At 36.0% G+C, this 23,545-nt stretch overlaps 1 protein-coding gene and 1 non-coding gene across 7 annotated transcripts in view; one reads left to right on the plus strand and one right to left on the minus strand.

Annotated features, from left to right (window-relative positions):
• TBC1D32 (TBC1 domain family member 32) overlaps positions 1–23,545 on the plus strand; it is a 187,722-nt gene that overhangs the window by 72,976 nt on the left and 91,201 nt on the right. For all 6 annotated transcript variants that reach the window (XR_011481887.1, XM_020887469.2, XM_070449893.1 and 3 more), the window contains 2 exons: positions 2,862–2,978; positions 9,593–9,681. Coding sequence is in view for 5 of the 6 variants with exons in the window: in XM_020887469.2 (XP_020743128.2) it covers positions 2,862–2,978; positions 9,593–9,681 (206 nt within the window). In the remaining variant the exon portion in view is untranslated. The remainder of the gene's footprint in view (positions 1–2,861; positions 2,979–9,592; positions 9,682–23,545) is intronic.
• LOC139029757 (small nucleolar RNA SNORA25) lies at positions 14,840–14,966 on the minus strand. Its single transcript, XR_011481959.1, has one exon. It is a non-coding gene; the product is annotated as a small nucleolar RNA SNORA25 (small nucleolar RNA).

Here is a 23,545-nt window from a genome sequence, read left to right on the forward strand (position 1 = left end):
TGAGATGAAGGAATATTTCAGAATTCAGTCTGTGAGGCCCATATCACCCTGATTCAGAAACAAAAGACTATGAAGAAAAAAAAAGTACAGGCCAGTATCACTGAAGGTGGTTGCAAAAATCCTCAATAAAATGCTAGCAAATCTAATTCAACCATACATTAAGAGGGTCATAGACCATGATGAAGTGGATTTATCCCAGGGTTTCAGGATGGTTCAGTATCTGCAAATTAGTTGGTGTGATATTCTACGTTAATAATTGAAGGATAAAAATCACATCATCTCAGTAGATACAGAGAGAGCTTTTGACAAAACTCAACATTCATTTATGAAACTGAACATTCACCAGTGTATGAATGGATAAAGAAAATGTGATACAGGTATAGAATGAAATATTATTCAGCTATAGAATAAAATGAAATCTTGCCATTTGTGACATGAATGGACACAGAAAGTATTATACTAAGCGAAAAAAGTCAGATGGAGAAAGACAAATACCATATGATTTCATTTATATGTGGATTTTATTTTTTGGGGGGATTTAATTTTATTGTCCTTTAAATTTTAGGAAACAGTTATGTAGCTTCCATATATAAAGAGGTTCATTTAAAAGTTTTAGTCCAGTTTCTCCTTCCTTCTCTGTATAGCTTTGCTTTTGCTGTATGCTAAACAATAGCCCTACATAGCTATGTAAGTTTGAATTAAAACTAAAATTAAAAATTCAGTCTCAATTACATTAATCATATCTTAAGTGCTTATCTGTAGTCACATGTAGCTAGTGACTATCATATTATACAGTTTAGAACATAAAATTTCCATCACCACAGAAAATTTTATTGACCAGCCAGGACTGTGGAGCTAGGGTGATACTGTTAAATAGTGTCTGAAGATTATTTATTTGGTAGTGAGTAATCTTAGCCTGGAAATAAGAAAATGCAATTAGTTCTGCTATCAATTTTTTGATTATGTGTTTTTGACCAAGACACTTCACTTCTCTGGTCCTCAAGTTTTCTCATCTATTAAATGAGAAATTGAATTAAACTATTCTTTGAATTATCTCAGTGTTTTGATTTTTGTGAAAAATTTTTTTTCCTTTCCTTTTTTAAATTTATTGATTTTTAAATCGAAGGATAATTGTTTTACAGAATTGTGCTGGTTTCTGCCAAACATCAGCATGAATCAGCCATAGATATACATATGTCCCTTCCCTTTGAACCTTCACTCCCCATCCCACCCCTGTTAGGTTGTTACAGAGCCCTGGTTTGAGTTCCCTGAGCATACAGAAAATTCCCATTGGCTGTCTATTTTACATATATTAATGTTAAGTTTCCATGTTACTCTCTCCATGCATCCCACCCTCTCCTTACTCACTGCCCCCCACCCTCATGCCCATAAGCCTGTTTTCTATGTCTGTGACTCCATTGCTGCCCTGCAAATAATTGCATCAGTACCATATTTCTATATTCCATACATATATTAGTATATGATATTTGTTTTTCTCTTTCTGACTTACTTCACTCTGTTTAATAGACTCTAGGTTCATCCACTTCATTTGAACTGACTCAGATAAATTCCTTTTTATGGCTGAGTAATATTCCATTGCATATATGTACCACAGCTTCTTCACTGATTGATTTGTCAATGGACATCTAGGTTGCTTCCGTATACTAGCTATTGTAAATAGTGCCACAGTGAACCTTGGGGTACATGTGTCTTTTTCAATTTTGGTTTCCTCAGGGTATATGCTTAGTAGTGGGATTGCTGGGTCCTGTAGTGGCTTTATTCCTAGTTTTTTTAAGGAGTCTCCATACTGTCTTCCATAGTGGCTATATCAATTTACATTCCCACCAACAGTGCAAGACTGTTCCCTTTTCTCCACACCCTCTCCAGCATTTATTGTTTGTAAACTTTTTGACGATGGCCATTCTGACCAGTATGAGATGATATCTCATCATAGTTTTGATTTGCATTTCTCTAATAATGAGCAAAGCTTCTAAAGTAACGTAGTGAGTCAATGGGAGGGCTAGAGGGAGCTCCTTAGTAGGATAAGAAAAGTTTGTGTATGTGGCAGTTACTTGAAGGAGACTGCAGACAGATCTGATTGACTGCAGTGATGACTTCAGGCTGAGGAAACTTAATGGCAATCGAGGCTTTTGAGGCTGAAGAGGAGAAAAATGTCAATAAAGTGCCTTGAAAGTCATGCTAAGGACTTTAGATCTGATGTTTAGTAATGGGCAACCACTACATACTGCATCCAAAGAATGAACTGTGCCTGAGAAAAATATTCAGATTCTTGTCAGTGAGAGAAGAGCAGGAGCTTTAAAGTTTTCATGGAGAGATTAACTTGGTAAACTTGCATGAAAAAAATGAGCTGATTTTGATAGGAAAAGCCATAGCTTTTTCTAATTAACTGTAATTATTAATAGATTACTTGAATTTCCAGTGAATGTATCAACAGTTAAAGGCTGAAGATAGCCTTGTGACCTGAGTGCTGTAATATATAGAATTTTTGTTATCTTGCTCCAGAGCCCTGAAGTATTATCTTTTCTTACACATCAGATATAACAAGTGAAGAATGAGAAAAATGTATCATTTCATTTTTGTCAGAACTAAACTGTCAGAGATATGTGATATTTTAAAACATTTTCCAACTCTTCAGTTACATTTTCTTATAGTTTTTATACATTGTCAGTACATAGATTATTGTTGTTAACTATTTTGTACTTATCATAGAAGCATATATTTCAGTTATATGGGTTGATTAGGCTTATTTTAAAAACTCCCATTTGCACTAATGACTCTTCAGTGGATGTGATTGAGAAAAAAAATGAACCATTTGAACAGTGTTTTTTCTTCCCACCTAGTCTTTTCTAGCACTGGTGAACCTGTTATCTTATCCTGCTGTTTTTGAGCTGGTTGGCAATCAAAGTCTTCCTAATAAAGCAGAATATTCTCTTCGTGAAGTCCCAACAAGTGTTATTGTAAGTCATTTTCTTTTAATATTTCACTTTTTTAAAAATCTTTCACTGTTATAGTTCTACTTTTTAAGATGTGTAGTAAAAATGCAATTTAACAGGAAAAAAAAAGTATAATAAATCACATTTAAAGACCTATTTGATTTATTTACCTATAGAATGTTAGCTTCCAAATTATCTGTAAATGGAATCTTTGATCCTGGCTGGCTTAAAATGGTGGCACCTATTGAAATAACAAGGTTAACATGAGTTTGAGTAAGCTCCGGGAGTTGGTGATAGACAGGGAAGCCTGGCGTGCTGCAGTCCATGGGATCTCAGAGTTGGACATGACTAAGCGACTGAACTGAAAGGTTTCCCAAATAGGGAAGAGATCCAGCATATATAAAAGTTAGTGTATTAATTATTTTTAGGTGACTTATGTTATTAGTCACATGATTATTGCTCCTTCATTGACTAAGATAATTAGAAATAAATTGTATCTAAAGAGTCCAATACGTTTTCTGCTTATATTTTAAATGATCTGTGTATTACTGCCCCATGAGGGCAGTATATGCATATTTATTTGATTTGAAACTTATTTTATATTCATATTTCAAAATTAACTTATTTTATTCATTCAAGTGTATTTAGTTCCCCATCTTTTGTTAAGTTTATGAATTAAGCACCCATTTGTATTTAATTTAAATACAAATTAGTGTATATATGCATTATTAAGGAATCATTTAATTCTGAAATCTCAATCATTGATTTTATCTTCTGGTCACTTTGTCCTGTGTGTTGAGTTCCTTATATCATTTTGAGATTTTGAATTCTTCTAATTCTTGGTGACCCTAAACATTTTATTTTTAAGAATTTGCTCTGCTTTGGAAATTTTTTGATAATTTATATGAATGAAATACAAATAAAATATTTTTCTCTTTAAACTTTCATATTCTTGAAGTGTTCCAGTTTTAGCTTATACTTACTTGTATCTTGGCACTTCTTAAGTAGTTTTATAATTAACCATTTATCTGCCTGTCTTCCCTACTACACTGTGAGGACCTGAAAGCAAGTAGAATATCTTGGTCATATTTACATCTAGTAATAACTGGATAGTAGATAATCCAGTGAATGGTTTTTGAATGTATTTCTAATATTATTGCCTTTACTGAAATCTGTTATGGAACACAAGTATTATATTAGTACAGATGTGCTATTATTTAATCTAGAGCAATGGCTTGGGTGTTTATTCTCAAGTTTTTGTGGATGTGCTACAGTGCATAGTCAAAAATACCTGTCCTCTTAAGTAAAGGATTTGTCTTTAATGTAGTCTTAAAATGCTTAACTGCATGTAGTTTTGATAGTCCATCTTCTTAATGTCACTACATTTTAACCCTGTAAATGAATCACTGCTTCCAGTCATCATTTAAACAAGTATAAACTCTTCTTATTAAAAAAAACAAAAAACAAAACCCCCTTGATCTATGTTGTCTTTTAGCTATCACCCTATAGTTTTTTTTTTCTTTGCCAAAAAGTATCTTGAAAAAATTGCCTATATTTGAATTCTCAACTTCTTTCTCTTGTATCAACTCTAGAAGTCACTGTAATCTGGAGTCTTGCCTAACCAACTACTGAAATTGTTCTGCCAAAAGTCACTGATAAATATGTAATTCCCTAATCCAGTGGAACCTTCCCCTATATTTAACTTAATTTACCACCTTGTGGCATTTAGTGGACTTGATTCATTCCTCCTCATTGTCATTCTCTTCTGTGGCTATGGCACTACTTCTAGTTCTCTTACGGCTTCTGTGGTCTCTTCTGTGGACTTCTCTTCTGCTGTCTTATGTCCTTTAGGTTCAATCAGTTCAGTCACTCAGTTGTGTCTGACTCTTTGTGACCCCATAGACCGCAGCACATCCGGCTTCCCTGTCCATCACCAACTCCTGGAACTTGTTCAAACTCTTGTCCATCAAGTCGCTGATGCCATCTATCTCATCTTCTGTCATCCCCTTCTCCTCCTGACTTCAATCCTTCCCAGAATCAGGGTCTTTTCCAGTGAGTCATCTCTTCGCATCAGATGGCCAAAGTATTGGGAGTTTCAGCTTTAACATCAGTACTTCCATTGAATATTCAGGACTGATTTCCTTTAGTATTGACTAAGTATTTGATCTCTCTACAGTCCAAGGGACTCTCGAGAGTCTTCTCCAACACCACAGTTCAGCACCTTTAGGTTCATTTCATCCAGTTCTGTGGCTTCGGTTGTACATTGACAACTCTCTGAACTGTGTTGCTTACTTGACTGCCAGATACCCATATTTCTACCAGATAATGGACATTAGGAAAACTCATAGAAATCTTAGATTTAACCATGTCCACAACTGAGTATTATGGTTTTTCTCTGTCTTAAATCAATTCCATTTCTTATTTTTCTATCTCAGCATATGGCATTATCATTCCCATAGTTGAATGAGCTACAGACTGGGAAGTCATTTTTGACTCCTCTTTATGGTAATTTTTCACTATTTATAAATTTTTCTCTCCTTCATGACTTGATCATATTTGCTTTATCTATTTGTATTAAGATTACCTTAGTTTAGACCTTAGTTTCTTGTCTAGATTACTCCAGTGATATGTTAACTGTTTTTTCTCTCAGTCTTAGCTTGTAAGTTAACCTCACAATGATTCTTTGAAAGTGAAAGCCAGATGCAGTCATTCTGTTTATTTCCTTATTCCGTTTGTCTCCATACACAGTCCATGCTCCTTCACATTATCTATTATCTAGTGTAGTCTGTATAGAAGTTTCCTTTGTTGTGTCCAAGATGTCTTTGTTTTTTTTCAGTTTCTCAAGTCACGATCCAAACAAGGTCCACATGTTGCATTCAGTCATTACGTCCTTTTCAGTCTTTTTCTAAAACATTTTCCCCTTTTTGTTTCCATGCAGTTAACTTACTGGAGAAACTCGGCTACTTTTGCCATGAGTTATACTGATTGTTTCATTAAGAGATGTGAAATGGTGATACTAGTCTGTCATTCTTTTTTATATTTAACTGAAATTATTTAATAAAGGGAATCCTGAAATACAGTTCTTTCAGAAATAGCAAAATAAATGCTTGATATTTTAATTTGCAGAGTAATGAATTTGTATTCTAGTAATCTGTAAAAGGGAGGTTTTATGATGGTTATTATCAGCTTCTGGATTTTACACATGTATTTCAACTCAGTGCAGTCATTATTGCTTTTGATGGTCAAAATATTCTTTGTCTATTGACTCCTTTTGTTATTTGGTATTTTTCTTTATTGATTTATTCGATAGGATATTCCAGGCTCATTGTATACATTTTTTGGTTTAGGCTTTCTCCTCTTCTGTTTTAAATATCCCTTTGTCTTTTTCTTACAAGAACACTAGTCATTAGATTTAGGGCCTGCTTGCCTAATCCAAGATGATCTTATCTCAATTCTTAGTGACATCTGCAAAGACCCTTTTTCTCAATAGGGTAATAATATTAGATTTTTGGGATTAGAACATAGAAATGCTTTTTCAGGGATAGTTACCATTCAACTCACCACACCATCAGAATGGCATTTTCATCTACCTGTTGTCTATAGACTGAATGTTTGTATACTCCCAAATTCATTTATTGAAACTTCATTCCCTGTGTGATGATATTTGGAGGTGGGGTCTTTAAGGGGTGAAGTGAAGTGAAGTAAAAGTCGCTCAGTCATGTCTGACTCTTTGTGACCTCATGATCTATCAGTACATGGAATTCTCCAGGCCAGAATACTGGAGTGGGTAGCCATTCCTTTCTCCAGGGGATCTTCCTAATCAAGGGATTCTACCCTGGTCTCCCACATTGTAGGTGGATTCCTTACCAGATGAGCCACAGGGGAAGCCCTGTAAGGGGTGAATAGTGTCTTAAAAAATTTTTTTAAAAAAGACCCTTGCCCCTTCTGCCATCTGAGGACACAGCAAAAACTGACTGTCTGTGAGCTAGAAAGTAGATCCTCATCAGACACAAAATCTGGCAACTTGATCTTGTACTTCTCAGCCTCCAGAAATGTGAGAAATAAACTTCTGTTGTTTCTAAACCACCCAGTCTATGGAATTTTATTATAGTGTCCAGAATGGACTAAGACTTTCCCTTCTTGGAAAAAGTACAAGGAAGGACTTTTAATGGACTGAATTTTGCTTATAGATTTTCATGGACTAACTAGTTGCAAGCCACTTGTAATAATGCAATATGGAAATATTGGCATCATGGTTGATGTGTTCTTTATCCTTTACTTGGCCCTTTCTTAAGTGAAAGGCATCAAATAGCTTTGGGACAGTTGTAAACACAATAGGCCCTCAAACATATATTGGTTTAAAGAACATGAATATTCTTTGTTTTTCCAGTCTTGGTTCCATTCTGGCTTACTTGGTCATTTAACGTATTCTCAAGCTAGACAATATGCTTAAAAAAAAAAAAAGTACACAGTTTCCCACTCCTTTTTGTGAGTCCCAAGCCTTACTTGCACTAATTTGTTACTAGAAAGCTACTGCTTAATTTAGGGAACATTGCCTTCTTGACACCCATTTTGCTTAGGAATTGAATTTCTCTATAAGGCAGACTTCTCAGGAGTTTCCTTTTCTTCCCTAAGTGGTGATCCATCAGTATAATCCTCTTTGAAGAAGAATTCATTTACTGTAACATTTGTTCTCTGAAAAAAGCATTATTATTGATAGATTGCTGCAGTTAGCTTATTGTAAATACATTCTCTGTCCTGTATTCTTAAAGTATCTAGTACTTAGATTCAGAGCTAAAACTTTTGAGTCATGAAGTGTCAAGTAGGGTTTTGAAACAAGGAGTGTCTAGTGAGAAATGGAGTGTTTCCTGCTGTATCAGTAAACAAGGATGTCACAGGCATCAGTGATTCTGGGCCTCCAAAGGCAAATTCTTGAGCCCTGAGGGCACTCAGGAAGGAGAAAAATAGCTTAGTGAGATCAGGCAGCCATTATGCTCCAGCCACGCCCTGTGGTGAGCACTAAAGAACTCAGGATGTGAACTCAGGATACTGGCCCTAGGATAGCTGAGATGCTAATAAAAGGAATGATTTCTGTGAGCCCAGACTCTTGTATCTTCCCATACATAGAAAAGTGCTAAATTCCTTGACTTGAGATATCTGGTTTTCTTCAATTCACAAAGATGTTCAGACTACCAGCCTTTTGTTGCAAACTTCTATGTAACCTGACTCATACCCCCCCCTACCCCCCCCAGAGCAGTTTTCTCAGGGTTTCTTGAGATGTTGCCTCTTGAGCTTAAGTCCTAAAAATTTGCATTGGATAAAACATAACTCTCAACTTTAAGGTTGTGACTATTTTTAAGTCAACACTTGCTAAGAAGCAGACAACAATGACATTCTTTAAGATAGCAGTTCTTTCCTTCTTCATTGTTAGGCAGTTTAATATTTGCTGATTATAAATTCTTGTGCTTATATTATTTACACATTTTTCAAGATATCTGTGGATATCTTGAAGATCTGCCAAAGTGTTCCATGTAAGCATTTCAGTTTGTAAGTTTATTCAAAATCCTGTATTTACTGTGTCTTGTTTATTATTTTTCAGATGTGATTTTTAAGTCTTATTATTTCCTCCTTCTTACAGATTTATTTCCTGGCCTCTTAAGTTATTTGATATGTTTGTACTATTATCTACATTGACCTCAGGAAATATTAAGTGACTTTATTCCCTAGTATAACCTTCCTCCTTTTGCCATATTGGTTACAGAAGTATCTTGAATTTAAACTCATGGAATGTAGCAAGTTTGTTGGTCAGGAAAATGAGCAATGAGAGAGAAAGGTATTTGTCTATGAATACATTTCTTAGGCCTAAATCCAAAGATATGCTCAAAAGTCAGGCATTATAGAAAGAAAGCCTTTTAGAGAATGCTCAAAATTTTGTGTTGGGCTTTTATTGTCATTGCTTGGAACAGCTGATGACACCTAGGCATCAAGTTCTCGCTGCATCAGTGATTTTTAAACCTGGTTACCCATTGCAACAACTTTGGGAAGCTTTTACAAGGATGTTAATGCCAGAATCCTACCCTCAGGAGTAGTGAGGTAATTGCTCTGGGGTAGAGCCTGGGCAGCTGTTTACTTTTTCAAGTTCCATAGGGTTGTGTTCAGGGTTGTAAACCACTGATTTACATGAGAAGAAGATATCTATTAACAAAATCTCAAATAGTTCCCGATAAAACTAAATCCACTGTTCATGCTTCACATTTGTAGAGTTCAAATTTGTTTTTGAAAGTAGTTACATTTTTAGCAGTTAAACAGTATTTAACTGGTGACAGTAAGCCCCTCACACAGTACCAAAGTGGGATATAAATTAATGATTCTCCTTTTTGGCTAAACATTTGATTCATTTCAGGAATGTTTACAAATCTTAATGGCCATATCACACCCAGACCAATTAATTTAGAGTCTCTAGGGGTGAGACTCAGATATTAATTTTTTTTAAAAAATCCCTTTTTTAAATGGCTCTCTACATTCAAATGTAAAGCTCCGAACATTCACATGTAAGGCACAAATCTAAATATTTGTCAGTTTGATGTTCTTTAAATGATTTCAACCAAGTACAGTCTAACTCTAAGACTGTTTTATAGGATATTATTGACAGACTTATAATTTTGAATTCTGAAGCCAAGATTCGTTCTTTATTCAACTACGAACAATCACACATCTTTGGTCTAAGGTAAGATGCTGAATTTCACTTGATGTTTTCTGTTATAAAAATAGTTGAGCATGTGCTATATATTTATAATATTTAAAATAATTTTATAATATTTAACTTTTTATAATATTTTAAAATTTTATATTTATTATATTTTATAATATTTAAAATTATTTTATAATATAATATTTTAAACTATTTAAAATAATTTTTAAAGCATGTTTAAAGGTAATTTGTCTTCTGTAATATTACAGAGTAAATTATAGTCATTAGATTTTTACATTATAGCCTTTGCTGCATTTAGGTTCTGTATTATTATCACTTTTGCTTGATTTATTAGAGGCATTTTGTGTACTATTCAGTTTTCTCAGGAGTCAACTGGGGCTTCCCTGCATTGGTATTGTTGTGTTGTAGCCACACGTTCTGGGAAACCCAACTCACTCAGAAGGACAATGCAGATAGTGGAGTGCAGTTTATTACACTGGTGGGCCCAAGACAGAGTCTCCTCTTAGCCAAGGACCCCATCCAGCATTTGTGAAAATCTCTTATACCCCATGTGTACGTGTCCGAACCCACCACCCCAAATTCCTTGAGACTCACATAAACTAAGGAAGGGTAAATACAATCCCAATAACCCCATCACTCATGTGCCATGTGCTCAGACAGTTAAACAATTAGCCCATAATCAATAAGCACGAGGTTACACTCCGACAGGTACAGAAAAATGGCCTGTCTGGAGGAAGGGGTGATTAGTGTGTGTGTTCTCTTAGGCGATGAGTAACCTGGATATGATCAAGATTCCCCTGTCCGGAGGGGGTCTTATCCTTTTGTTGTCGTTTCCATAGACACTAAACACAGAATTCAGAGTCCATTGGAGAGATGGCCGAGTGTGGTCAGCATGGACAGGCCTGAAATGGAGTCCAGGCCCTATGAATTCCTTCTTCAGTTGTAGCCACGCATTCCGGGAAACAAACTCACTCAGAAGGACAATGCAGATAATGGAGTGCAGTTTATTACACCTGCGGGCCCAAGGCAGAGTCTCCTCCTAGCTAATGAAACTGACCGACTTTTGTGAAAACCTTATATATCTTAAGTGTACTGCTCAAGCCCACATCCCCAAATTCCTTAAACCTAGCCTGGAAAGTGTTAAAGGGAAATACAGTCAGGTTACAGCCATGATTCATAATCAGAAGGGTCAGCTGGTTACAAACTGTAGCCTCCACCAGTGGGTGCCATAAAGATGACAGAGGTGACTGACTACACAGGGGATTATTACATTCTTTTTGGCGACAGGACATCTCGGTATGGAACCTGGTGTTTATCAGTCCAGGAGGCCATTTCCGCAGTAGGTATATACCCATGGCTATCAGGCACATAGTCCAAAGTTCACTGAAAGTGCAAGATGGAGTTTCCTTCTTTTTCAAGATGGAGTCAGCTCGGCCTGTTCTTTCCTCCGTCAGTATTAGGTTGAATTCCTGCCAAAATATGGTCTTTTTAAAAAGAGGCCCAGAAATGGATGATATATTGCCCAAATTTTGCTCCTCAATATTTATCATACTCTTTAACCCAAGGTTTAAATATTTTCTGGTTGAATTTATACTCCTTAACATTTAAAAGTAGCTGAATTAAAGAAATTTTCACTTTCTTAGGTTCATGATTTCCTTTCGACTAGTAAAGTAACTTTTTCAAGTATGGTGGAGGAGGTCAGTGAGAATGTTCTACCTAAGAAGTAAAGCAGTTACTTTTCTAAAATTAGAATTCTCTAATGGTAGTATATAAGTCTTAAACCTTTTTTAAAAATTACATTCATTAATAGCTGAGCTTCATTTTTGGACTTTCTAGTTTAAAGAAAGTAGAAAAAAAAGATACAGCTATTATACTTTGTTGGGTAGTGCGCTCTTTATCTCAAAATGTGTTTTCACACTCAATTTTAACTTTCTGTGAATAGCATCAGATAATCACATAGCAAGCAGTGATGAGGAATTCTGGGGAAATCATACCAGTAGATCTTCCTTTTGCATAGCAAGTATGTTTCTGAGTTTTTTAATTGTAGACCATAGATTTTGGCCTCTTCTTATTAATACATTAAATGAATTTTTTTTCTGTATGTTTTCTTTCTTTTATGAGGTAATATTTTTCTCTGGTATTCTGGCTAAATTTTTAACAGTAGGATTTTAAGTCACGTAAAAAGCAATTCAAGAAGTGAAATGCTCCTGAGGATATTGATGTGTGTGTGTGTGCTTTCTTATAATGTTTAAATGGAGTCATTCTCTCCTACACGAAAAAAACAAATTGCCATTCCATTGTTGATACATGTAATAACCATCTATATAGTGGTTAGCAACATGGAGTCAGACTGCCTGCTGTTTACTAGTTGTGTAAAGTGAGATCTCTTGGACTGCAAAAAAGATTCAATCAGTGCATCCTAAAGGAAATCAGTCCTGAATATTCATTGGAAAGACTGACGCTGAAGCTGAAACTCCAATACTTTGGCCACCTGATGCGAAGAGCTGACTCATTTGAAAAGACCCTGATGCTGGGAAAGATTGAAGGCAGGAGGAAAAGGGGATGACAGAGGATGAGATAGTTGGATGGCATCACCGACCTGATGGACATGAGTTTGAGTAAACTTTGGGAGTTGGTGATGGACAGGGAGACCTCACGTGCTATAGTCCATGGGGTCGCAAAGATTCAGACATGACTGGGCGACTAAACTGAAATGAAAGTGATATCTCAGTTACCATCTATAAAATGGAGGATAATTGTATATTTCCTCATAGAGTTACCCTGAAACTTACATATGAAAAATTAGAAGGGCATAGCAGTGCTTGACATGTAGAAAGCACTATAAAAAATATTAGTGATAGATATAGAGTAGCAGTACTTCAAGTGTTTCTTTATATCTGTCTACTTGCCCTATACTATTTTTGATTTTTGCTTAGGAAATAAATTTTAACTTCACTTTTTCAGTATCTCTGTAGTCTTCTAGATGCTGCCAGGTAATATGCTATTTATAATGTCAGCATTCAAACAACTTTTTGAAGAAAAATTAACATTTTAATTTTATGTTCCTTTTAACAAATTTTTCTTTGACAGGAAGTTTATTTCATTGTATTTTAAAGTCCATCCTTAGAATACTCAGTTATGTTTTTAAGTTATGCATCTCAAGTTAGTTTATTTTTGTTTTTCTACTGATTCCATCTAGCATTGGTCACTGAGGTCCAATGGTGATAATTTAAATCATAGCTTAGTATTATATAAATCCCATTTCTTTGTATTTGGGATTTTTGCCTGTATCATTTTTTTCTTACTCCCACAGTTTTTTGGTTTGTTTCTAATTGTACCATTCCCTTTAGTAGATCATCTTATTAATGTGTTTGATTTCTTCCTTTAGCATTGCTTCTTCCATTCACTTTATTTTTTTTCCCTTACTTCAAAAATCTAGACTAGCATAATGATAAATTTTATACAATTTCTTTAGGTTTTCCACAGCACTTAGATAAGGCTAATTTGGGGCTTAGGGAAATGTGGATTTACACTTTCAGTAGCATCACATCCTATTTAAGTTTCTGAATTTTTATTTGCCAAGGTCTTCTTATAAATCTTATATTGTAAATAACTAATACTCAAGAAGGTTGCTCCTTTGATTAGCTCTCCTATCTTCTTTGTTTCCACATCAACAGTGTGCAAACTTGCCTTTATATGTCCCAATTTATACTGAAATGAAGCAAAAACACATGCACAAAGAAACTTCTCTTGATATCACATCTCTCTGCAGTCACTGTCCTATTTCTTTTACTCTTGCAGCAAAACATATCTGTACAAACTGTCCCCGCTTGCTCACCTCTGTTTACTCCTCAGCCCACTTAAGATTTGGCATTGACTTGGACAGCTCTGTCAGAACTGCACATCCTGTTCATCTCAAGGTCACTTGCAACTTCTACGTTGATGAATCTAGTGGATCCTATATTCTCATCTTGCTGTAAGCAAGACATTGACATAACGGGACATTTCTTTCTATGTGAGAGTTACCTTCTGTGATAGCACATACTCCTATGGCTGCAGTTTCTGCTCTTCATTTTCTAGGCAACCTCTGATTGATAGAATACTCAGGCTTGGTCCTGAATCCACTTTTTTCCTTTATACTCTACCCCTAGTTCATTCACTTATGCCTTTGCCTTTTAGTACATCTGTATGCGAGTGGATGCCCCAGTTTTTATCCCCAATGTGAACTATTATTCTGAGCTACCAGACTGTCATTGAATCATCTTAATTTTCTTTGCATTTCAAAAAATAATTTGTCTTTATTATAAAGAAATTAACCTATGCAGGTAATTAAATATAATAAGTGAAATTCCTTCTGACTCTGAAAGTGACATTATCAACATTGAGGAAAATCATTCTAGATGTCTTTCTATGCATATACAGACAGAAGAATAGATATGTGGAAATAGTTTATAAAAATGGAATCATTGTTTCCATTTAAAATTCCAAATGAATTTCATAGAAAAGAAAAAGAAACCCTAGTGAGACAGAAAGAATTGCTGAATTTCAAATAGCTGTCTTTTCACTTGAGAGGTAATTATATCCCCAGCATTTCCTCTAAGGTTAAGAAAAGAGAGTATATAAAATATTTCAAGTGGTCTGAGCATTATATCTCACTTTTATAAAGTATTGATTGACTCTTTACTGTAAAAAAGCTGAGGACATTAATGTTCTCATTGATTTGGCCTCCCAGCTTCCTTGTATTCACCTATGTTAGAAGGATGTACTCCTGCCATTTCCTGACCTACCTTCATGAGTCAGAGACTCTATTTTCCTCTCTACCCAGGAAGGGAAGGAAGCTAAGCTGGGTTTCTTGTAGTGACCTAAGATGAGCGATACTTTTTATATTTGATTACAGAGTAAGACTTAAAAATTTTTAGTTTTCTCTGTTTACGTAGCCAGTATTTTTTTTTAAACTTGGAAGACATTCACATTTATATTTACTTTCCCAAATTGCCAGCTGTGCATATGTTGTTGTTGTTGTTGTTCAGTTGCTCAGTTGTGTCCGACTCTTTGTGACCCCATGGACTGCAGCACACCAGGCTTCCCTGTCCTTCACCATCCCCCAGATTTTGCTCACACTCATGTCCATTGAGTCGGTGATGCCATCCAACCATCTCATCCTCTGTGAGTGGCTTGTATCTCCATGAGGAAAGCATAGCACCATCGAGTGACTGTAATATCCAATGAAGAACTCAGTCTTTGGTCACAGCATTAAGGGTTCCTAGATTTGGTCCCATTAGCCCTCTTTGAAATGACCTAACAACCAGCATTTTTGAACTCTTTGAACACATAGCTCTGTGCTATATGTAGGAGATGTAATAATATGTAAATATGATGTGATGCTCATTCTCTTTAACCTTGCTACCTAGTGAGAAATTGAATGTTGATCATGAAAAATATGAGGTAATTAATGCAGAAAAGAATAGCATCTTTATAAATCTCTCCATCATCCCATTTTAAATAACTTGACAATTCCAGACACTTTATGTGGCTTTCAAGGAGCTCCATAATATCTTCACCTTTCCTATGTGTATTATTAATATTTTCTACCTTCCTCACACTGAAATAATGTAGGTTAGACTTAGCTCCATCAAGCACAGTGTTTATTATTGCCTCTATACCTGTTTGTCTTGAATGTTATCTTCACTTTTGCCATCTTTGTTAAAATTTGGATTATTCTCTTTCAAGGCAAAACTTTCTTTATGAGTTCCTTTCTCCTTGACTTATTATAGCATAAAGTGAAAGTGAAAATCACTCAGTTGTGTCTGACTCTTTGCAACCCCATGGACATGGAATTCTCCAGGCCAGAATACTGGAGTGGGTAGCCTTTCCCTTCTCCAGGGGATCTTCCCAACCCAGGGATCAAACCCAGTTCTCCCACATTACAGGCAGATTCTTTACTGGCTGAGCCCCAAAGGAAGCCATATTATAGCATACTCTGATCTTATAATTTTCCTGTATGTCCACTGCCTTTTTGGTCATTCACGAGGACTTAATTTTATTTTTCTTTCTGACTAAAACTTAAAACTTCCTGAGGGGGTATCATTTTCTTTTATACTTTCATGCCACCTCATTGCCCAGTACTTTTTGGTTACTGGGTTAATATTTATTTACTAACTCTATTGATTTAGACAGTTGCCTGGAAACTTTTTCAAAGAAGCTGTGCATTTATTATATGCTAGGTGCAAATTATTTTCTTAAACATGTCTTTTAAGGACACTAATTAAGGCACAGTGAGGTTTTTATCCTCTATAATTTGAGGTATAATTGTCTATAATTTGAAATGTAATTGACATAGTTCAGGTGATACTTGTATATATTGTGAAATATACTTGTATATATTGTGTATAAATATGTGAAGTAGACTTCAACACAGAAGTCTACTTAAGGTCATCAGCATGCATGCATAGTTAATAGGAACTGTTTTTTTCTTGTAATGAGAACTTTTAAGATTTACTGTCTTAGCAACTCTCAAATGTAGTATACGTTCTCTTCACCCATCTTGCCCTTCCACTGTCCTTTGGCAGTCAGTCTGTTCTCTATGTATGAACTGTGTTTTTTTTTTTATTCCACATGTAAGTGATCATACTGTATTTGTCTTTCAGACTTATTTCACTTACTCTAATGTCCTCAAGGTCCATTCATGTTGCAAATGGAAAGATTTTGTTTTGTATGGCTGAATAATCTCATTATATATATATATATATTTTCTTTATCCATTTATACGTCAATTGAAATTTAGTTTGTTTAATCGCTTGCCTTTTATAAACAATGCTGCTATGAACTTGGGGATACATATATCTTTTTGAGTTAGTGTTTTCATTTTCTTTGCTTCAACAGAAACAAAATTGCTACACCATATGGTACTTATATTTTTAATTTTTTGAGGAACCTCTGTACTATATTCTGTGGTGGCTGTACCAACTTGTGTTTCTACCAACAGTGCACAAGAGTTCCCTTTTCTCCATATCCTAACATTATTTCTTGGTATTTGGATAATAGCCATTCTAACAAGTGTGAGGTGATCTCATTGTGGTTTTGATTTGCATTACCCTCGTGATTAGGGAATCTGAGCATCATTTCATGTACCTGTTGGCCATTTGTCTGTTGTCTTTGGGAAAATGTATATTTAGACCCTTTGCCCATTTTTAAATTATATTTTTTTGCTTGTTTTTGAGTTGGATGAGTTCTTTATACATTTGGATATTAGCCCCTCATCAGCTATATGATGTGCAGGTTTTTCTCTCTCATTATGTAGGTTGTCTTTTCATTCTATTGATTTTCTTAGTTTCATCTGGTCCTACTTGCTTATTTTTGTTCTTGTTGTCTTTTCTTTTTGTTGTCAGATCCCATGAGCAACTTGATGTTGTTCAAGGTTTAGCAGTTTTAAGATTTTCTTAACCATCTTTTTGGAGAAGGGAATGGCAACCCACTCCAGTATTCTTGCCTGGAGAATCCCATGGACAGAGGAGCCTGGTAAGCTACAGTCCATGGGGTCTCAAGAGTCGGACATGACTGAGTGACTAAGCAGCAACCATCTTTAGGCTAGAGGAACTTTATACTCTTCCCTAGACTATTTTTATTTCAATATGAAAACTGTATTTTATAGAGAAAAAAGTTACATCATTATTAATATTAATAGTGTTCTTTATCTCAAACTGTAAATTATGTTTTAGTTACTGACTGTAGAATTGCTTATTTTTAACATCTTAAATCTTAGGTAGTCATTCTTAATTATACACATTAAAATTTAATATGGTTAAAAATGTTAATATAGTTCTCCTAAAATCTATTATAATACATCTTCATTTGAAACTCTAATGTGGCCTGTTAATTTTCTTCAAAATAAAACTCAAGAATCCAAATTTAAAGAACAGCCTTTAAAATTAATCACTTGCTATTTTAGTTATTTTACATCAATGAATAGTAAATTTTATACACAATATAATGAATAGTTTATTGCATAACTAACTTCTTTATAAAAAGTTTGACCTGGAAGATGACTTGAAGATGAAGAGTAAAAAATACATATTTGTTTTTCAGTTTATAAACAGTCTGGTTATCTTGAACATAGAAATGTGTTAATAGTGCATTGCAGCAAATCACCAAACTATTTTTTCCAGTGACCCAGATGCCAAGTAAACTTAAATCTTATTAACACTGGTAAAAAGAAATAATTTTAAAATTCTTTTGTAATCTTTCTTTAACATCAGAAATAGGAATATAACCACAAAACTGTCCACATTTTGGATTCTGGATATACACAGATGCATATATCAAAAACATAATTTTATTCTATTAAGTTAACTTAAAGAAGGTAATCTTTAAACAGCTCAGGTCAAACAAAAGATGTCAAGAGTGAACATAGATATTTTAAGAGTCAGTGAACTAAAATGGATTGGAATGGGCAAATTTAATTCAGATGACCCCTGTATCTATTGTGGGCAATAATCCCTAAGAAGAAATAAAGTAGCCCTCACAGTCAACAAGAGTCCAAAATGCAGTAATTGGGTGCCATCTCAAAAATGACAGAAGATCTCTGTTCGTTTCCTAGGCAAACCATTCAGTATCACAGTAATTCAAGTCTATGCCCCAGGCACTAATGCCAAAGAAACTGAAGTTAAATAATTCTCTGAAGAACTACAAGACCTTCTAGAACTGACACCAGAAAAAGGTGTCCTTTTCATCAAAGGGAACTGGAATGCAAAAGTAGGAAGTCAAGAGATCCTTGTAGTAACTGGCAAGTTTGGCCTTGGAGTACAGAATGAAGCAGGGCAAAGGCTAACAGAGTTCTGCCAAGAGAACGCACTGGTCACAGCAAACACCCACTTCCAGCAATACAAGAGAAGACTACACATGGACATCACCAGATGGTCAATACCGAGATAAGATTGATTATATTCTTTGCAGCCAAAGATGGAGAAGCTCTATACAGTCAGCAAAAACAAGACCGGGAGCTGACTGTGCTTCAGATCATGAACTTTTTATTGCCAAATTGAGACTTAAATTGAAGAAAGTGGAGAAAACCATTAGACTCTTCAGGTATGACCTAAATCAAATCCCTTATGATTATACAGAAGTGACAAGGAGAGTCAAGGATTAGATCTGATAGACAGAGTGCCTGAAGAACTATGGACAGAGGTTCTGAACATTGTACAGGAGGCTGTGCTCAAAACCACCCACAAGAAAAAGAAATGCAAAAAGGCAAAATGATTGTCTGAGAAGCCCTTACAACTAGCTAAGAAAAGAAGAGAAGTGAAAGACAAAGGAGAAAAGGAAAGATGTATCCATATGAATGGAGAGTTCCTAAGAATAGCAAGGGGAGATATAAGAAAGCCTTCCTAAGTGATCCATGCAAAGAAATAGAGGAAAACAATAGAATGGGAAAGACTAGCAGTCTCTTCAAGAAAATTAGAGATACCAAGGGAACATTTCATGTAAAGATGGGCACAAGAAAGGACAGAAACAGTATGGACCTAAAAGAAGCAAACAATATTTAGAAGAGATAACAAGAGTACACAGAAGTAAGTCTTCATGACCCGAGGTAACTGCGATGGTGTGATGACTCACCTAGAGCCAGATATCCTGGAGTGAAGTCAAGTGGGCCTTAGGGAAGTATCACTATGAACAAAGCTAGTGAAGATGATGGAATTCCACCTGAGCTATTTCAGATCCTAAAAGGTGATGCTGTGAAGTGCTGTACTCAATATGCCAACAAATTTGGAAAACTCAGCAGTGGCCACAGGACTAGAAAAGGTCAGTTTTCATTCTAATCCCAAGGAAAGCTAATGCCAGAGAATGTTCAAACTCATGTGCACTCATCTCACAAGTAATGCTCAAAATTCTCTAAGCAAGGCTTCAACAGTACATCAACTGAGAACTTCCAGAATGTCAAGCTGGATTTAGAAAAGGCAGTGAAACCAGAGAGCAAATTGACAACATCTATTGAATCATAGAAAAAGCAACAGAACTCCAGAAAAGCATCTACTTCTGCTTCATTGACTATGCTAAAGCTTTTGACTGTGTGGATCACAACAAACTGTGGAAGAGATGGGAATTCCAGACCCCTTACTTGCCTCCTGAGATAGCTTTATGCAGGCAGGAAGCAATAGTTAGAACTGGACATGAAACAACAGACTGGTTCCAAATTGGGAAAGGAGTATGTCAAGGTTGTATATTGTCAGCCTGCTTATAAACTTCTATGCAAAGTACATCATGCAAAATGCCAGACTGGATGAAGCACAAGCTGGAATCAAGATTGCTGGGAGAAATATCAATAGCCTCAGATAGGTAGATGACACCACCCTTATGGCAGAAAGCAAAGAGGAACTAAAGAGCCTCTTGAAGGAACTGAAAGAGGAGTGTGAAAAAGCTGACTTAAAAGTTAGCATTCAAAAATTGAAGATCATGACATCTGGTCCCATCACTTCATGGCAAATAGATGGGGAAACAATGGAAACAGTGAGAGACTTTATTTTCTTGGGCTCCAAAATCACTGCAGATTGTGACTGCAGCCATTAAATTAGAAGGTGATTGCTCCTTGGAAGAAAACCTATGACCACCCTTGACAGCATTTTTAAAAACAGAGAGATTACTTTGCCAAAGATGATCCATATAGTCAAAGCTATGGTTTTTCCAGTAGTCATGTATGGATGTGAGAGTTGGACCATAAAGAAGGCTGAGCGCCAAGAATTGATGCCTTTAACTCTGGTGTTGGAGAAGACTTTTGATAGTCCCTTGGACAATAAGGATATCAAACAGTCAATCCTAAGGGAAATTAATCCTGAATATTCATTGGCAAGACTGATGTTGAAGATGAAGCTCCAATACTTTGATCAGCCAATGTTAAGAACTGAATTATTTGAAAAGACTCTGATGCTGGGAAAGATTGAAGGCAGGAGGAGAAGGGGATGACAGAGGATGAGATTGTTGGATGGCATCACTAACTCGATGGACACACGTTTGAGTAAGCTATGGGAGTTGGTGACAGATAGGGAAGCCTGGCGTGCTGCAGTCCATGGGATCACAGAGTCGGACATGACTGAGAGACTGAACTGAACAGAAAGAAAACAATAAAATGATGCCTAACTAATTAAAATAACCAATTTAGAATTCTCTCTTAATCAAAGAGTTCCTGTTTATATAGAATGATTAGAATATAATAAAAACAATATTCATTATCCTCTTAAGGGAAAACTCATACCTTTTGAAGATAGCCACCATTAGTCTCTTCATGCCTATAGTTCCTTTGATTGAAATTCTTTTTGAATAGGCTTGTTTTTAATCTGCCTTTTTTACTTATTTTAAATTATTCTCTCATATCTATAAATATTCATCCATACCATAATTTTAAAGGGCTAAATAATATTCCAGTGCATATCCCAGCTGTTTGTTTATAAATGTAGTTTATTTAAATTTTTTTTATTTTGCATCTTTATAAATATCTCGTTCCATATTTATTTCTTAAAACTATTATTTAGAAATGGGCTTGCTTAGTTTAAGTTTATTGACTATGCCAAAGCCTTTGACTGTGTGTATCAATAAATGTGGAACATTCTGAAAGAGATGGGAATACCAGACCACCTGACCTGCCTCTTAAGAAATCTGTATGCAGGTCAGGAAGCAACAGTTAGAACTGGACATGAAACAACAGACTGGTTCCAAATAGGAAAAGGAGTACGTCAAGGCCATATATTGTCACCCTGCTTATTTAACTTATATGCAGGGTACATCATGAGAAATGCTGGGCTGGAAGGAGCACAAGCTGGAATTAAGATTTCTGGGAGAAATATAAATAACCTCAGATATGCAGATGACACCACACTTATGGCAGAAAGTGAAGAGGAACTAAAGAGCCTCTTGATGAAAGTGAAAGAGGAGAGTGAAAAAATTGGCTTAAATCTCAACATTCAGAAAACCAAGATCATGGCATCCAGTGCCATCACTTCATGGCAAATAGGTTGGGAAACAGTGGAAACGGTGGCTGACTTTATTTTGGGGGGCTCCAAAATCATTGGAGATGGTGACTGCAGCCATGAAATTAAAAGATGCTTACTCCTTGGAAAGAAAGGTATGACCAACCTAGACAGCAAATTAAAAAGCAGAGACCTTACTTTGCCAACAAAGGTCCATCTAGTCAAGGCTATGGTTTTTCCAGTAGTCATGTATGGATGTGAGATTTGGACTATAAAGAAAGCTGAGTGCCAAAGAATTGATGCTTTTGAACTGTGGTGTCGGGGAAGACTCTTGAGAGTCCCTTGGACTGCAAGGAGATCCAACCAGTCCATCCTAAAGATCAGTCTTGGGTGTTCATTGGAAGGACTGATGTTGAAGCTGAAACTCCAATACTTTTGCCACCTGTTGCAAAAGACTGACTCATTTGAAAAGACCCTGATGCTGGGAAAGATTGAGAGTAAGAAGAGAAGGGGATGACAGAGGATGAGATGGTTGGATGGCATCACTGACTCAATAGACATGAGTATGGGTAAACTCCGGGAGTTGATGATGGACAGGGAGGCCTGGTGTGCTGCGGTTTATGGATTCACAAAGAGTCGGACAGGACTAAGTGACTGAAGTAAACTGAATTGAAGTTTAGGCGTATTTCCTACCTTGTATATTTCTATATGCCCTCTTCCTATGACTCATTTTACTTGACCTCTCTGTACCATTTTATATTCTACCAAGTTTTGACACTTTCCCTTCATTTGGTTCATTCATTGAGAAAATAGTGATTGAATTCTTACTAAGTGCTGCACTGCTATATATGGTCTGTTTGGGAGAATTGTGTGACTTTTGTCTCTTTATTTGTGGAGTTCTTTTTATGAATCATTTTTGGTGACTTTTCCTCTTTTACCACCTACCTTTCTAACTGAATTCTCAAGTATGTCTTTTGTCCTTTACCCAATTTTTTTTATTATCATTATTTTTATTTTCTACAGTGGTTTCAATGTTCATTTCTTTACTAGCTAACCTTGTGTCTGTCTATCCTCTATGCCATCTCTTGACCATACGTCCAGATTTTATTGACCATTTGGATATGCACACACAAGTTTGGTCTTCCCTGGTGCCTCAGCTGGTAAAGAATCTACCTGCAGTGCAGTAACTGGTTCGATTCTTGGATCAGGAAGTTCCCCTGGCAAAGGGATAGGCTACTCACTCCATTTTTCTTGGGTTTCCCTGGTGACTCAGATGGTAAAGAACCCTCCTGCAATGTGATCCCTCGGTTGGGAAGATCCCCTGCAGGAGGGCATGGCAACCCACTGCAGTATTCTTGCCTGGAGAATCCCCATAGACAAAGGAGCCTGGCGGTGTATAGTGCATAGGGTCTCAAAGAGTCAGGCACGACTGGGCAGCTAAGCACAGAACTCACACCACGCAAGTTCAGCAGACTTGTCATATTCAAAAGCTATACTCTGTGTGTACTTAAGGAAATCTGAACTAACTTCCAGCTTCAGGAGATCCCAGAGCACTTTCTGAAACTATGATGTGAATTTGCTACGTAGCTCAAATGAGGAGGCTTTCCACAGCCCTTGCTCACTCTTTGCTGCTCACTAGTTTTATGGACAAACTGACCTTTCCCCCTTTTTCATTCTTCATAAATGGTTATTGGTGTATCAGAATCTTTAAGCCCCAGATTTGTAGGTGTAGTTAGTGTGCTTGTAATTCATGTCTCATTGTTGGGTTTGATCAAATGGCAGGGAACCTGGGTATTGCATTTTTACTAGCTAGTTTGTGTATACTAATCAGAAGGAAATCTTCTGTATTGGATTTTTGTATTGTTTGGTTAAGTAAAATATACACGATGCATTTGATTAAAGTTGATAAAAGTATAATTTAT

The sequence above is a fragment of the Odocoileus virginianus genome, chromosome 19 (assembly GCF_023699985.2).
Source record: "Odocoileus virginianus isolate 20LAN1187 ecotype Illinois chromosome 19, Ovbor_1.2, whole genome shotgun sequence".
Classification (NCBI taxonomy): domain Eukaryota; kingdom Metazoa; phylum Chordata; class Mammalia; order Artiodactyla; family Cervidae; genus Odocoileus; species Odocoileus virginianus.